This window comes from Podarcis pityusensis (genome assembly GCF_964106645.2).
Source record: "Podarcis pityusensis genome assembly, chromosome: 18".
NCBI lineage: Eukaryota > Metazoa > Chordata > Lepidosauria > Squamata > Lacertidae > Podarcis > Podarcis pityusensis.
The window spans coordinates 10,631,088-10,647,392 of record NC_138043.1 but is presented as its reverse complement, the minus strand read 5'-3'; the positions used below and the strand labels follow the sequence as shown (position 1 = coordinate 10,647,392).

The 16,305-nt window shown below is 51.4% G+C and overlaps 1 protein-coding gene and 1 long non-coding RNA gene across 2 annotated transcripts in view; both read right to left on the bottom strand.

Moving 5' to 3' along the window:
- Nucleotides 1–637: 637 nt before the first annotated feature.
- The window catches only part of WDR18 (WD repeat domain 18), a 41,529-nt gene continuing 25,861 nt past the window's right edge, over nucleotides 638–16,305 (bottom strand). The window contains exons 8-10 of the mRNA XM_080989071.1: nucleotides 12,275–12,441; nucleotides 2,985–3,053; nucleotides 638–1,925 (exon numbers count right to left, since the gene is read on the bottom strand). Coding sequence (XP_080845197.1) covers nucleotides 1,794–1,925; nucleotides 2,985–3,053; nucleotides 12,275–12,441 — 368 coding nt within the window. The 3' untranslated portion in view covers nucleotides 638–1,793. The remainder of the gene's footprint in view (nucleotides 1,926–2,984; nucleotides 3,054–12,274; nucleotides 12,442–16,305) is intronic.
- LOC308467574 lies at nucleotides 14,335–15,943 on the bottom strand. Its single transcript, XR_013981230.1, has 2 exons — nucleotides 15,857–15,943; nucleotides 14,335–15,253 (listed from the first exon to the last, which is right to left on the bottom strand). It is a non-coding gene; the product is annotated as an uncharacterized lncRNA (long non-coding RNA).

The window sequence follows — 16,305 nt, the reverse complement described above, 5'->3', positions numbered from 1 at the left end:
AAAGGCCCCTCCAGGAAGCCAGGATGAGAGCAATCAGCTCCAGGGGCCGAGAGACGAGATCGAATGGGACGTGCACAAGCAGCTCCCGTTGTGCAGTAGGGAAAGCAGCACCCGAGATCCGCAGATCAGCTTGCAAAGCCACATCTTCCTTGGAGGTTTCTAAGCAGAGGTTGGGTGGCCCTCTGTCATGGATGCCGTAGCTGAGATTCCTGCATTGCTGATGAGACTGCTGGGGCCCCTTTCAAACTACAATTCTAGGATTCTGTGTACTGAGCGATGCGCCCCCTGCAAAGACCCAGAGGCAAGCGGGGAAACCTCTCTGCAGAGAAGTGCCAACGGCCACCAACCATGGCTGTTTGCCCTCGGGTCCTGCTGTTGGCCATGGGCAGGTTATCAGGGCAACAGATGCATTCAGGGGTAGGCTGCCCCTGAATTTGGAGGTTCCATTTAGCTGTGATGACTAAGGGCAAAGGGAGCCTTCAGCATTCGGCTTCTTTGAGTGTCCTCGAGTTCTAGTGTTGGGGGGGGGGGGGGCAAAACCCTTTCTCTAGTCAACTTTCTCCATGCGTAATTTTATATGCTTCAATCCTGTTGCTTCTTAAATCGCTTTCTGTCTAAACACTCCACCAAAATGCAATTTCGGTAAACAGTCCTTTATTTTAAAAAAGTACAAAAAACAAGAAATAAAAGGAAAAGGATTTGTTCTGACATGGAATCAGAGGTATTTCTTTTAAAGGAAGTAAAATTAAGAAAGACAAGGGTTGCAGGGGAAGAGAGAGGACAGGAAGGAGAAGCAGATTCACCAGAGTACAAAAAAAGCAGCTTGGGATACAGAGCTGCGTGTCCTGACCAACAAGAGGAGGGTTAAGGATACGATCTGGCGCACCGTGCATGACGGCGCTGCATGAATTTTAGTGGTTCAGTTCAATGGCAGGAAGGTCTAATTTGCGCAGGCTCAATAGAATGTAAATAAATAAATCTCTCCCTGCATGTAAAAATGGCATGGGGGGTGCATAACCCCTGAATGGCTAGCTTTCATAAAGCAGGGAGCGCTTGGGAGATTTGTGCACGTTTTTAATGAGGGGAGAGAACCGTTGAGAAGCACAACTCACCCGGAGAGGTTTACCCAGCCCAGAATCCAATGCCTCATTTCTGCAGCCTGCGGAACGATGAAACACAAGACTCTCTCCTCTCCCCCACTTCCAAGGGGGGCCTCTCTGTCGCTCTCAAAAACACAGTGTTAAAAGGAATTGAGGCCTCTTTGCTGACAACGGCTTTGGACCGTTCTCCTCCTGGACTGACAGTGGCCAGGAGATCTGCCTGCGGAATGCCAGAATGGCTGGTGAACCCCCAAAAGCCACCTGCATGCCCCCCCAAATGAAGCAGGCGTACTACTGATCATCAATCCCTGGCGGCAAAGGCAGCGGTGGAGCAGCAACAGGTCGTATGGCGCAGCCCAGAATCCTTTGCAAAACGAGAGGATGCAGAAAGGCCCGTTGGTTTGTTTGAGGAAGAGGAGCAGGAAGGGGGAACGGCCATGTCTTTTTGCAACGTCCTGTTCAAACCATCCTGACTTACACCATCTCTGCCCCCCCCCCCATTTCTGGATGTGTGAAGTCTGGTCCTGCCAGCGGGCAAGGGTATGAACATCGTTCCTGCCCCTCTGACCAGGGAAGAAGTTTTGGCAATCCAGGGGCTGTGTGTGGCTGCCGCCAGGTTCTTGTCCCAAGGGGGGCAGCACTCTGCTGCCACCAGGCTGGGCTCGGAGGAGCAGGTCCCCCCCCCCCGCCCCGCTATTTTCCCTGCTTCATGATGAGGCGGCTGGAGAAGTCGAAGAGGCCTTTGTTGATCTTGCGCAAGGTGCCCACTTCTTCCTCCAGCTGAGTCACTTGGATTTTCAGCTGCTCCTGGTCGCCCATCAAGTTCTGCAAGGGAAAAAGGGGGTTGAAAACTAAATGGGGAGTGGAACCAGGGCGGGAGGAGAAGCGGAGGAAGGATCAGAGTATTGGCTCAGGGCGCTGCCTTTGCCCGTCCTGGGACCCTGAACTCAGTGGCAAAGAAGGCGGATGGTGTGAGGGCCACAGTGACCTCCATCCCTGGTAAAAGGTGGAGAAAACCTGTCTCCCACCAGGCAGAATTTGAGGAATGGTTCTATTCAGAAGAGGCACTCCATCCTGGGATGGCGAAACCCACATTCATCCAGAGGGCATTGCAATTCCACGAGCTTCTGCCAACACAGCTTTTGCCCATGCAAACCCTTAAGATAGCTGCATCCAATATGGAAGTGGTGACTCTCTTCCCCTGCCAGAGGCTTGCCTGACCCTTTTCCCTCCTCCCAGTTTTTAAGATGAGAGAGATGAAGTCGCTTTGGAGAGTTGCTTTGGGGTCGACACAACCAGTTTGACAGTGGAACCGTCTCCCTCGGGAGGTTGTGGCCTCTCCTTCCTTGGAGGTTTAAAGCAGAGGTTGGGCGGCCATCTATCAGGGACACTTTAGCTGAGGTTCCTGCATTGCAGGGGGTTGGACTAGATGAACCTCAGGGGTCCCTTCCAACTCTTAAGATTCGATGGTTCCCCTCACTGCTTCCACCAGAGGCCCAATCTGATTTTTCACGGTTCTTTTTTCAAAAAGCACGTCTTGCCGCCTGGCATTAGGCTTTTATTTCTCAAGGTTTTTATTTTTCAATTTCAGCTTTTCAAGGGGAGCAAAGTGAAGGATTACCTGCCGCAGTGCACAGTGTAGGAATCGCTGGCCTACTGTTAAAAAAAATTGCCAAAACTTTACTGCAAAGCAAAATGCTAATGGTATTTTAGTGCGCCTTATACACCTTCCTTGTTTTTATTGTCTGTGTATGCGAATGGCATGATGGCTGACTTAACTAGCAATAAATCTGATTTGGTCAAGAAAAAATAAAGTCTGCAATGTGTCAAGATCAAGCCTCTCAAAACTCAAAATTTGCCTGTTGCAGGGATAGAGAGCCTCACCTTTTCTCTTGTTGCACACATCTGCGAGTACAGCCGCTCTTTTTTCTCCAGGTTGCTTTCTCCGGATCCCTGTGGGAGACAGAAGAACAGAGGGCTCAATATACGAGCCAAGGATATTTTTGAAAATGCCATTGTGTAGACATATTGTCAAAAGAACCAGTCTTATAGATGGTCTGAGCAGCTCAAACAGTAATTGCAACCCAATTGGAAACAGCTGACAAATCATACATAGGGGGTTGGGCACCCACCGCTCTGGAAAATGGGAGGAAATTGTGCGTAATTTGAGATTTTGACCAGAACTCCCATGCACTTTTTGTATGATTTGGCATTCCTTTATTACATACACAGAGAGAAGGACCATCATTTTCGAGACCCTTGCTACAAGCCTGGCAAATCTGGCACGGAATTGCAGAGTTGGAAGGGACCCTGAGGATCATCTAGTCCCACCCCCAGCAATGCAGGAACTTGCAGCTGTCCCTTGCAGGGACTGAACCTGCAACCCTGGCCTTGTCAGCACCATGCTCCAACCAACAGAGCGACCCAGGCTGTCCCCACTAGACTTGATAACCAGGTAATGCCTATATCCTGTACAGTGGACGCTCGGGTTGCGAACGTGATCCGTGCGGGAGGCACATTTGCAACCTGCAGTGCCGTGTCTGCGCATGCGCAGGCTGCGATTCACACTTCTGTGCATGTGGCAAAACCCAGAAGTAACCCGTTCCGGTACTTCTGAGTTCGGCGTGGTGCGCAACCCAAAAACACACAACCTGAAGGGTCTGTAACCCGAGGTATGACTGTACTCATAGACTTCTGTTATTTCAACCAATGTGCAACTGTACCCGTTCTATAGCTTTGTTTTCCATGTTTAATTTTTTATCTGTTGTTATGTTCTTTTTGCTATATCAAACACACACACACACACACTACAGCATGAAATAAAAAAATCCTTAACCCCCACCCAGAGGATACAAGAAACTGCTTTACACAAAACTAAGCATATAGCCCTCATGGTTCCTACACAGCTATTTTAAATACATACGAGTCAGACTGTTGGGGCCACCTAGCTCAATATTCCCAGCACGGGCTGGCAGTAGCTCTCCAGGGAGATGCTGGGGATTGAGCCTAGAACTGAGGTATGTCCCAGGTTTCTGCTTCGGTTGAGCCAAAGGCAAACTGTCGGCTTAAGAGCCACACCCTAGGAGCAAAAGCTGTATTCCAGCATAATGGTGGGGAGGGAAGCCAAAGAATTTCAAGTGCTCCCCGATAAAGAGTTTCCGCAGCGCTTAAGGAAGAAGCTAAAGGGATAATCTCTCACAAAGAGATCTGGAGAAGCTCTGCCAGCCTTGGAATTCTTTTAAAGGAATCACACCGCACCAACAGTGATAACAGGGGACAAAACGATTGCTTGAGAGGCCTTTTTTTTTTTTGAGAAGGCATCCATCAGAGAGAGAGAGGACTGATATGATCAGCTGGCCGGCCATGAGAGAGGAGTGACAAGGCAGGCCGCTGGAGGGAGCAAGGTTTGAACATGCCTTTCGACAGGAGAGAACAGCAGTAAATCACACCGAGTGACTTGCAGTCAAGTCTTTATTAGCAAAACCAGGATCTGCACAGGAGCGCCAGGCCCAATGAGCGCAGCAATTAATCTCTGGTAAGTCTTGCCCCCATGAAGCAGTTGCTGAGATTGAAAGTCCCTGCCTCCCCACAGCTGCCTAAGTCCCCTCCTCTCCAGGGTTTTCCCCAAGCAATCGGAGACTGGGCCTGCATGCAGCCAATCTCTCCTCTGCCCTTTTCATGCCTCTCCTGGTTCTGGGAGACCAGCAGGGAGATGAGCTTTTTGCAGCAGGAGGGGGAGACATCTGTGACTCTTTACCAGCCAGACTTCCCCTCTGCCTCCTGGCCTCCCTCGTCTCCTGCTTCAGTTTCTGCCTGGACTTCCCTCTGCCACAGACTCTCCCTGCTCACTAAGCCCTGTTACCTCTCCCTGTTACCTCCCCCCCCCCCAGGCTTCTCCCTCTGACCACTCACTCTTGTCCCACCACCACTCCCTGGGCTCTGAGCCTTCCTTCCTTGGGGTTCCCCCAGTTGGGACCCCCTCATTCCTCTGCCTCCAACCAGTCCCAGACACCTTTGCGGTTCGAGGCAGCTTTGCCATTTGGCATGCCAAAGCTCAGCACTCTGTGCCCAGAGAGCCATTTTGGGTCTCTGCACTGCTGCATGCTGAAAGAGAAGCATCAGAGTTGGGGGCAGGGACCGCTGGGTGCAGGGACCAAGGAGCACCGCCCTCTGGCTCACAGGAATATCCCCAAGCAACAAAACACAGAAGAAATTACTAGCTACGCGAGGCCTTTCACTACCTAGCCTGACCACACAGGGCTCCTTTCCTGACCACACCGCAACAGCCTCAGTATTGTCCACACAGACTGGCAGCGGCTTGCCAAGGTTTCAGGCCCCACCTGGCCATGACATTAGTGGGGAGCTGGACCAGGGACCTTCTGAAGGCCAAGCAGGTGGTCTGTCAGCGAGCTGTGGTCCTTTCCTTCCAAATAATACAAGATTCTGGTCCTCATGATTCCAAACAAAGAGCTGATCTAACTAGGAAGGTGCCTTATATGGAGCTAAGCCATCAAGCTGTCTAGCTCAGCCCTCTCTGGAGATGCGAACTTGGGACCTTCAGTGTGCAAGGCAGCTGCTCTGCCGCTCTGTCACCTTGCAGAAGTGCCTGAAAACCTGCCTCCTGTCAAAAGTGGGAAAGGGAAAACCTCCCCCCACCACCTCGAGCCTCAGCAGCAGCTCATCGTGAACTCCAGACACGCAGCCCGAGACTCTCTGTTCTAATTTCGGAGCAGACACGCAGCCGATAATGGGAGATAGAGGAGATCTTTATCCTGCACGCAGGACGGAGGGGATTCGCAGAGCCCGGCTCTGGCACTCTCATTCCAGCCTCCCCCCTATCATCTCTAGATTATTACTGTCTGCAAAAGGAAGACATTATGTTATTGGGGTTTCTCTCCCTCTCTCAACGCACACAAAACACACAGCGAGAGGACCTTCACAGCAATCTCTCTATTTTATTTTATAGCAAGGGAGCAGCGTCCTTTTTCAAAGGTTACAGAAACTCTTGCTTCTCTCTCTCTGCCCCTCTAGGTCCTTCTTCACCTTCAAGGACATAATAAAGGTAAGGCCAGTGGCCCATCTAGTCACAGAATCATAGAGTTGTAGAGTTGTAAAGGACCGTGAGGGTCATCCAGCCCAACCCCCTGCAATGCAGGAATCTCTGCTCAAGCGTCCATGACAGATGACCATCCAACCTCTGCTTAAAAACCTCCAAGGAAGGAGAGTCCACCATCTCCCGAGGGAGACCCTTCCACTGCTGAACAGCTCTTCCATGTGCCAGTCCTTTAGATATGTGAAGCTGGCTCTCATATCTCCTCTGTCTCCTCTTTTCCAGACTAAACATACCTACCTCCTTCAACCATTCCTCACAAAGTTTGCTTCAGCAGCCTGTTCTCACAGCGGCCGACCAGATGACCCAATGGGAAGCCTAGTGAAAGATCCTCCTGTGGCCTGGGGGTAGGGAATTTCAGCCCCTGGAAATCTGAAGTCCCCCAGACCTCAAGATGATGTGGCTATCAGTCACTCCCCCCCCCCCACTTGCCCCAGACACCTGCCCCTGTTGTCTTGAGATTTTCATTAAAGCTTTCCATACTGCAACAAGATAGGCGCCTCAAAAAAATACAAATGGAATCCATAGAATGTGGAGTCCTTTCTTAAGTCCACCTGCCCAGGCTGCCTTGGACGAGGTGGGTGGCAAACATGGGAGGTCTTTTCAGCTGCTCCCCCTACTTGTGGGGGACATGATCTCTCTCTCTCTCGCCTGGTCTGACACCAAATGGTAATAGTGATTTCATTAATTATACCCCACCCATCTGGCTGGGTTGCCCCAACCACTCTGAGCGGCTCTCAACAAAATATTAAAAACACAACAAAACATCATCCGTTTAAAATTTCCCTGCCTTTGTGTCTTTCTGATGCCAAGCAGATACGTTTCTCATTTTCCCAGGTTTTCAACCTCTGATTTATTTATTTTCTGTCAACGCTGGGTTCTGCTTTTTATTGAACTGTGCTGCTTTTCTTATTGCTGTTTTACGGTCTGTGGTAAAACCGCCCTGGAAAATGTTTCCGTCAGAGGGTGGTATTAAAAAAAAAGCAGCTATGTTTTAAAACAAACCGGGGACAAAAACACAGCCTCAAAAACGAGCGAAAGAACCCTCAATTCAGGAGCGACAAGCGAGATGGTTCTGCACAACTGATGCCAATGGCTTTTCAGAATGCAACCAACGGCTCAAAAAATTCTGCCTCAGAAGCAGTTAGCCCCACGAGCAGAAGCAGCGATGCTTCTGGACTCCAGCAGCTTGTGTCCTGCTTTCTGGTTTCCCATAAGCACCTGGTCGGCCACTGTGAGAAAAGGATGCTGGAATTAAGGGCTCTCCTTTGCCCCCTTCATGGGTTCTTACAGATGGCTCTGAAAAGAGAACTGACCAAAATTAATCCTACTAGCTACAATGGCTATGTTCTCCCTCCACTATCACACTCAGGTCCTCTTCCCAGAAGAAGGATATGGTCTGCAGTGTTAGAAACTCAAGATACACAAGCCAGGCACTAAATGGCTCCATGAGCCAAGGTTGCAGTTGCCAAAACAGAATGTCTAGATGCCATTTGGGGGCAAGGCGGTTCTTTTTCTTTTCTTTTTAAAAATATTTTATTAAGGATTTTCTTGTTTTACAGAAGTGTAGTGCCTCGTATTTTTTTTTTCATGTAACATTTTTACAAATCCGTTTCATTTGTTGAGGCATTAGGGGGAGAAGAAAAAAGAAAAGAAAAAAGAAAGGGGGGGTGGAGAGAGGGAAGATGGATGGGGGTGGGGTCGGGTGGCGGTGTTTCTATTATGTTTAATGTATGTAGAGTTTGGTGTCAGCGTTGCTTGTGTTGTTCACTTGTGTTCCTTTGGTGGTGAGAGAGGTTGGGGTTGGCCCAGGGTGTGGTTGTTTGTTTGTGATTGGCTGTGGTGATCTTTGTTTTTGTGTGTGAGTGAGGTGGGTGGGTGTTTTGGATCAGGTTAGCCATATTGATTTGTATGCTGTTGGTGGGTTTTTGTCATTGTCCTGTTGGGCTGTGTATGTGATAAAGGGGAGCCATACCGGGGTGAAGGCGTCTTCTTCTGTTAGTCCCCGTGTCATTTTCAGTTTATTAGTTAATTTTTCTAGTAGGGCTGTTTCCCATACTATTTGGTACCATTGGTCCATGCTTCCTCCTGACAGGTCTCTCCAGTGTCTGGTTATGGTGTTTCTGGCTGCTGAGAGCAGGTGGGTTATGAGGTCTTTGTGGTGTAAATGGGCATTGTTGTCTTGGAAGATGTTTAGTAGGGCCAATTCTGGGGTGATGTCTATTACTTGCTTAGTTATTTTACATATTTCTTGTATGGCTGTTGTCCAGAATAGTTGGATTTTGGGACACGGCAAGGCGGTTCTTAAGTTTTATTTTTCAAATGAGGGACTGACTCTGACTGATTCTCAGTAAAACATCTGGCTAGTTCAGGGGACAACCTCGGGTTCAGTGGCAGAGCCAGCCATTCCGGCACCTGGAGTGGCGCACATGTCGTGCACCCGGGGGAGGCGTGATCCTTCTGGCAGGGGGCCAATTGCGGCGCAGCGGCGCGATCTGCCCCGGGGGGATCTTGTCACCTCCTCTGGGATCATACGCGGGGTGGACCGCCCCCACCACACACCCCTTCCTACGCCCCTGGCTGGGTTAAGAGCTTTGAGAACGTAAAGAAGAAAAGTCACTTGATCCAGGGACAGTCTACATATATATCGGCCGTTCCGACTTTTTCTTCCTAGTGACACAGACCATTCATAACGTAGGCATTCACAACTCTCAGCAGGGCAGTGGGGGAAGCCAAGACAAGTGACAACAATTCACTATAACGTTGCTCACTGCTCTTGTTCAGGCTGCACTGAAAAAGCATTTTGGCTGCTGAAATTCATCCTGATTGTGCAGATAAAATACAACAGACAGTATTCTACAGGATGGCGTATTAGTGTGTGAAAACAGGCCAGGTCCAAGGATGCCCAGGCATGCACCTCCAGATGGTGATGTCAGGCGACATCCTGGCACCCAGGAATTTTCACTTGGTTGCAAGTGGCCGATAGCCAGGTGCAAAATGCACCTGGAGCCGGACTAATTTCAAACACTGCTGGTTGGCCACTGTGAGAAACAGGAAGCTGGACTACATGAGCCCTGACTGGCCTGACCCTGCAGGACTCTTCTTATGTGTTCTCACAAGTTTTCAGTCTCCCACCCTCCCCCAAGCAGTCATGAGGGCTAGAATCTTGTTCTGCTGTCAGGACTCTGCCGGACTCCCCAAGGTGAGGGGGAGCTGAAGTTTCCCAAACCAATCCAACCTGAACAACCCCCCTTCCTGGTTCGGAAACATCTTTCCTCTTGCTGTGTGAACAAGAGACATCGCACCTTGGAGGTTTGGGGCCGCTGTCAACGTTGCAGAGGAAAGGAGCAGGGCTGACAGTGGACGCTCCTGGGAATCTGTTACAAGAACGCTAGATGAGATACCTGGCGAGAGCCTTGGGGTGGGCGGCCGGACACTTTGCCCGCCGCAGCTCAAGGAAACTCAGAAGAAGAAAAGGACAAGCAGTGTGGTGCCAGGGGAGAGGAGCGGGCACGAGGCCTCCCTTTGCAAGGAGCTAATCCATCAAAGAAGACGGCCCCATCAGTCTCGCGGGTGGAGAGGGAAAAATGACAGGCAGGAGAGATAACACATCAAAGCACCCTTTGTGTTTTGGGGGGAGAGGAGACAGGCAGGAGAGGAGAAAATGCCTCCGCAGTGAGCGATGGTTAACAGGCAAGGCGGATGAAACGCCGGCTTCCCTCGTTCTCCCTCTCCTTGGAGCGGCTGCGAGAGGGCATCGGACGCAACCCCTTGCTGGGAAAACAAAATGCATTCCTGGCAAAGGGGTGTTGGCAGGTTTGAGTGGGGAGGCTGAGATTTTATGACGTTGTGGGGGACATGAGAGCAAAGCCACCTCCCGTTTCCCTGCAGTCAGGCAGCCAGGAGTCCCCGGAAAGCTCGCCAGCGGGTAGAGGGACTGTCTCCCCGCCCCCTGTCCACCTCTAGTGTCCCTGAAGTCACCTGGTCTCCACTCAAAGCCACCTGCATGAACCCAAGAGAAGAGTCCCAGGCAGAAAGGAGAACCTCCTGGATCGGAGCAGAGGCCCAGCTCTTGTGAAACCCAAGTCTCAAAGAGGGAAGGAGAGATGCTCAGAGACCAGCTGTCTGACAGCAACAAGAGTGCCACACCAGGAGGTCTCTTTGATCAAGGCAGGGCAGAAGGAATTGGGCAGTCCTTGAGGCACTTCAGATCCAAGCTGCTGACACAAGGAAGGCCCGGTTGGAAGATTCAAGACAGATAAAATGAAACCCTTCGTTAAACTGCAGAAGTCCTTCCCACAGGAAGTGGTGATGGCCAGCAACCCAGATGGCTTAAAAGTGAATTGGACAAATGCATGGTGGAGGAATGGGCTATGAAGGGGTACGAGCCGGGATGGTTATGCTCAGCCTCCACGGTCAGGGGCAGCAATGCTTCTGAATCTCAGATGCTGGAAACGACAGGAAGGAAGAGGGCTCTTGGGCTCGGATCTTGCTGGTGGGCTTCCCTTTGGCCACTGTGGGGACAGGAGGCTGAGCTGGCCGGGATCTTGCTGGCCTCCCCAACGCTGGAAGTTAATTTATGCGTTACGGCCGACCTCGTCCCTCGAGATGCCAAGGTGCGGTGGAGACGTTCCAGCCTATTACTGCCTCAGTGCCCAACAACAGGATTATAATACACTCCCTCTCTCTCTCCTGCCAACCTGTTCCTTTCCCTGAGGGATAATTGTACCAGAACATTCAGCCCTGCCTCTCTCAGATCTGCATCGCCTCTTCCAGCAGGGAACAGCCACCTGCTCCTGCTTGCATCGGGAGGGGAAGGAGGCTTGGCACACAGGCATGCAGAGCTCGGAGGTGTGTTCCCTTCGCCTACCACGCCTGGGTCCCACTTCCGTCCCTTCTCTCTTCCCCTCTCCTGCTATAAAACATGTCTTTATTTGGTCTGCTGTGTAATCAGAGAAAGCAATTACAAACTGCAAGAGAAAGACAAACTCAGCCCTGTAGACCCCCATCGTTCAGCCCAGACACAGAGGTCCAGCTCTGAGGGTGGTTCCCTTACTACGAGAAGTGAGGTGAGAGGGAACCAGGCAGAGGGCCTTCTCAGTGGTGGCGCCCTCCCTGTGGAACGACCTCCCAGCAGCTGTCAAGGAGACAAATAACTATAGTGGTACCTCGGGTTAAGAACTTAATTCGTTCTGGAGGTCCGTTCTTAACCTGAAACTGTTCTTAACTTGAGGTACCCACTTTAGCTAATGGGGCAAGCGTCTGTAACCTGAAGCGTCTGTAACCCAAGGTACCACTGTATACAACTTTTAGAAGACATCTGAAGGCAACCCTATATGTGGAAGTTTTTAATGTTTTTTATGTTTTTATATGTGTTGGAAGCCACTGAGAGTGGCTGGGGCAACCCAGCCAGATGGGCCGCATATTATTATTATTATTATTACTACTATTATTACTATTACTATTATTATTATTAAATGCAAGCAAGACAGAAGTCCTTTTAAGCCCCCTGCCTTGCTGGGGGTGGGGGACAAGGCCCTCTCCACGTGCCAGTTCTGGCATGGGCTTGCGAGATCTCCCAGGACTGTCTGAGTTCCTTCAAGATCTCCCGCGAGCATCTCTAGCCAAGAATCATGGGCAATCGCCATCTCTGAAGATTGAGCTGTGAGAGTGGAAGTGCAATGAATCTTCTTTTTGTTTCATTCCCCCCCCCCCTTCGTACATTCTTCTAGTTCAGACACGTCCCACTCTCTATTCTCCACCTGGGCAGCCAAAAGGACTTATTCTTAACTTTGACCCGTGCGTCGCAGAGGATTGGACTAGACGACCCTTTGGGTCCCTTCCAACTCTACGATTCTGCAACTGTGCCTTTCCAACTGAGGATCGAACCCCCCAGAAATAGCCTCAAATCTATTGGTCTTGGTGAGACCTTTATACCAGTGGCCCTGGGGCATTAAGCATTCTGCCATCCTTTTGCCCACCATCCTCAAGAGCGAAGGGGGATTTCTAGCTTGGTGGTCACTTGGTCCGTGTTTGCTGGGGAAGCAGCTGAAGACCCCCCTACCTTCTGATGCATTCCCAGGCACAGCATCATCCCCTCGCTGGCAGGGCTCCCCGCGTTCTCCATGGTGTAGAGGTGGCGGCTGAACTTGGGCAGGGGGACGCGGGGCTTGCTCTCCGGGTTTAGCATGTTGGCTGGAGCCAGGGTGATGAAGGCGTTGGTGACGGGACCTGCAGGAGCAAATGGGAGGGAGAGATTTAGCGGCAAGGTATGCTTATGGCAGGGCTGAGAAGCACGTGGGATGCCGTTTGAGGGGCTGACTGCGGAATTATAGAAATTGGAGAGTTTGGAAGAGGCCTCTCGCACACGGAGCTTGTGGACCCTCCCCTGAAAATGAAGCAAGAGGCTAGTCTTCATGGTTCTTGACAAGTCAAAAGAAGCCTTATGCTGAGTCAGGAGACACCAAGCCATCCATCTCAGGACTGTGACTGCCAGCAGCTCTTTGGGCTTTCGGATGGGGAGTCAGTCCCAGCCTTTCTGCACACAGAGCATGCACCCTTCTATTTAGGCGACAAGTCCCACAGCTCAGTAAGGTTTCCAGTCCTCATAGTGATTTAAAGGGGTAATTCAACAGAGGCGCAGGAAGACTGCCTTAGACGAAGCCAGACTTTGGGTTCATTTTGCCCAAGATTGTCTGCAACAGTGGTTCCCAAACCTTTTCCAGCTTGGTTCATCAACTCGCCCCGTGTGCTCACTACTCTGCACCACAAAAAGCATTATTCAGAGCAGCGGCTTGCACGGCGCACTAAGGGAGATGATGACACGATAAAATTCAAAACAGCGGCAATTAATTGCCCGTTCACTCAAAGCCCAATTAAAAATTGTTCAATTAATTCAGCAAAGCCGACAAACTTGATCCAGGGAGATGCCAGCTTTCCAGAGCCTGACTGTCATTTACAGGGGGCCCCTGCTGCCCCCTAGCAACCCCCACTTAGGTATTTGCCCCACCCAGGGGGCAGTACTATTCTCTTTGGGAACCACTGGTCTATTTTCTAAGCCCTGCCTGGGGGAATAATGGAAGGGACCCCTGGGGGTCCTCTAGTCCAACCCCTTGCAGTGCAAGCATCACAGCTGAAGCATCCATGACGGATGGCCATCCAACCTCTGCTTTAAAACCTCCGAGGAATCACATCTCCTCTCCACCATCTTTTGGTGGTTCTGCTCTACAGAATCCAAGGCATGTGTGTGTCTGCGTTCCTCCTTGCTGTCGGCTCCCCCGCCACCTCTCCACGCTTCTCCTCCAATTAGCTAGGAAGGCATCTGGAAGCGACCGGAGGGAACTGTTTGGAGACCTCCCCGGGGGCGACCAGGCGCAGCCCCAAGCATCGCAGCCTCTCCGTCCTCTGCCGAGCGAGCCATCCATCTCCCAGGCCCCGGTGCGCTCACAAGTTGTCTCGCGGTAATGATCTATCGCACACATCCACTCAGCGGAGTTAATGAGCGCTTTAATTACCGCATTTACCCACACGGGCTGCCGTCAGGCTCCCGACGCCACAACCTCAGCTCACCCCTCTGCACTCACAAATTGTTGCATCCATCGCCCTGGCAAACTAAGTGGAGGAAGAAGACTTTGGAAGCAAGAGGACAGGGCCAGGAATGGCCTGCTGGGTGGGCCAGACAGGGTCCTCAGCTCATTGCTCACCAAGCCAGGCGTTACTCAGTATATATACACACAGTGCATCCAGCAAGTCCTTCCTCCTTCCCAACCCATTTGAGAGCAACACCCGTTGGAAACAGCAGCCGGAATAACAAAATTCGAATCCCTTGCTTGCAGCTGCCAAAGGCTCCAGGCTGGTCTTTTGACTCTTCAGATCTATTTCCAGCAGTGTCCCTGTGAGCTTTCTCTGCATCCACCCCCCCCACCAAACCTGGTTCTGCCTTTAGAGTTTGCATGCAAAACCAGTCAGACCTCCGCAGGGCCCGCAACTGGAGCTCTCAGGAGCTTTTGGTTAAGTGTGCCCCCCGCCACCCCCCCATCTGCAAGGCGCTGGGGCAGAACAGGGTGCCACACCCATCCATTTCCCAGTGGCAGGGAGGCAGGTCAAAGAGGATTCGTCCATAAATAACTTTTTAAGAGCTCAGATGAGCCTCTGGTTCTATTTATTGATTGCATTTCTGCCCTACCTTTCTCCAAGGAGCTGTGCGTGGTTCTCCTCCTCCCCATTTTATCCTCGCAACAGCCCTGCGAGGTAGGTTGGCCTGAGAGAGGCTAGCTTCCAAGGCCACCCAAGCAAGCTTCATGGCCTTTCGAACCCTGGCCTTTCTCCCAGGTCTTAGTCCTGATGCTCTAACCACACTGGCTCCCCCAACTGAGTGTCAGAAAGATAGTAAGTTCTGCCTCGGACTGGCCTGCGGCCCACTGGTACTGATGGAGGAGAAGGCATCGAATCACGCATTTCTAGGAGAAAGCAGAGAGCAGCTTTCCTCCTGCCGTCATAACATTATAGCTTGTGGAAATCAAATGAAGCCGGAAGATCCAGTACAGGTTAAAGGAAATCCTTCTTCATCAAGGGAAGTAATGGTACCACTCTTTTCTGCCTTGGTCAGACCACACCTGGAGTACTGTGTCCGATTCTGGGCACCACAATTTAAGAAGGATGTTGACAAGCTGGAATGTGGGCAGAGGAGGGAGACCAAGATGATGAAGGGTCTGGAAACCAAGCCTTATGAAGAACAGTTGAAGGAGTTAGGTATGGTTCGTCTGGAGAAGAGGAGACTGAGAGAAGACAGGAGAACCATCTTCAAATATCTCAAGGGCTGTCCCATGGAAGAGGGAGCCAGCTTGTTTTCTCCTGCTCTGGAGGGCAGGACTCGAACCCATGGCTTCAGGTTACAAGAAAGGAGATTCCAACTAAACACCAGGAAGAACTTTCTGATAGTAAGAGCTGTTCGACAGTGGAACGGAATCCCTCAGGAGGTTGTGGTCTGGGTGGCCGAAGGGTCTGAGCTGAAACAAGGCATGTGCTGATGGGAAATCTCTCTCTGCAGGGAGCGGACGGGTTGTTGTGAAAATCATATTTCACCCAGTCCGCTTCTGGCACTCCTGCTGAATCTCTGCATGAGTCACTGCCTTGGGCTTGCGCCCTAGGGAGTGGAATGGCACCTCGCACAGGAAACGGAGTGTGGGTTCATTCTCTGCCCATGTTCCCTGCGCAAATCACTACTGCACTCCCAAGGCAGCAAACCCAGGGCAACAACTCATGCAGAGGGGCAACAGGAGCCCCCTGCTTCACTACTACTACTACTACTACTACTACTACTACGTTCGCGTGACCAAAGAATCCTGCTGCAACCCGTGCCATTATGTGGCGGGATTAACTGGGTCCTGCCAAGGTGAGGCGGGAGCAGAGACTCATGCAGAGAAGCTGCAGGCACGCTCACAGGAGACTTTCGCTATTTCACTTGCTCATTTCTCGTGGCACAGCTCCCAGCTCAGCCATTATTGACCCAAGTGCTGCTCCTAAAGCTGGCGAGTGCTTAAAACCAGCTGCATCTCGTTACAAAACGAAGGATGGCCTCTCTCTCTCTCCTCCCGCCGCCCCGGAGCTCAGTGGAAGTGCCGGACACGGAATGTTATTAAATTACCCGAGTTTGAGCGGCGCTCCAAAGCCTCGTTATTAGGGCTGTCTCGCCGCTTGCACCGCACAGAGGATTTAGTGGCTTCTGCACCCTGAAAAGAGATCAGTTTTGAAGGGATGGAGCAAATGCGAAGAGAGGCAGGCGGTGCTGGGAAGCAGAGCAGGCACCCTGGCTCAGGGTTTAGCGGGTGGGGAGGAGGGAAGCTCCGAGGCCGATGTTGAAAGGGGAGGGTTTAGAAGAAAAGAGAGACGTGTCGGGAACTGAGCTGCCAGCGGCAGCGCCTTATCAAGTGTTCTGCGCAGCCGAGATAAAGGATGTTAATGCCTCCCCCGGGGCACCGATAACAGCAGAGAGAGTTGCCAGCGTCTGGACAGAATTCTTTTCGGAGAAGGGAGAAAAGTAATTAGACATCTGGAGGGGAGGAGGGAGGGACGAACAACGCCGTTATATAAAGG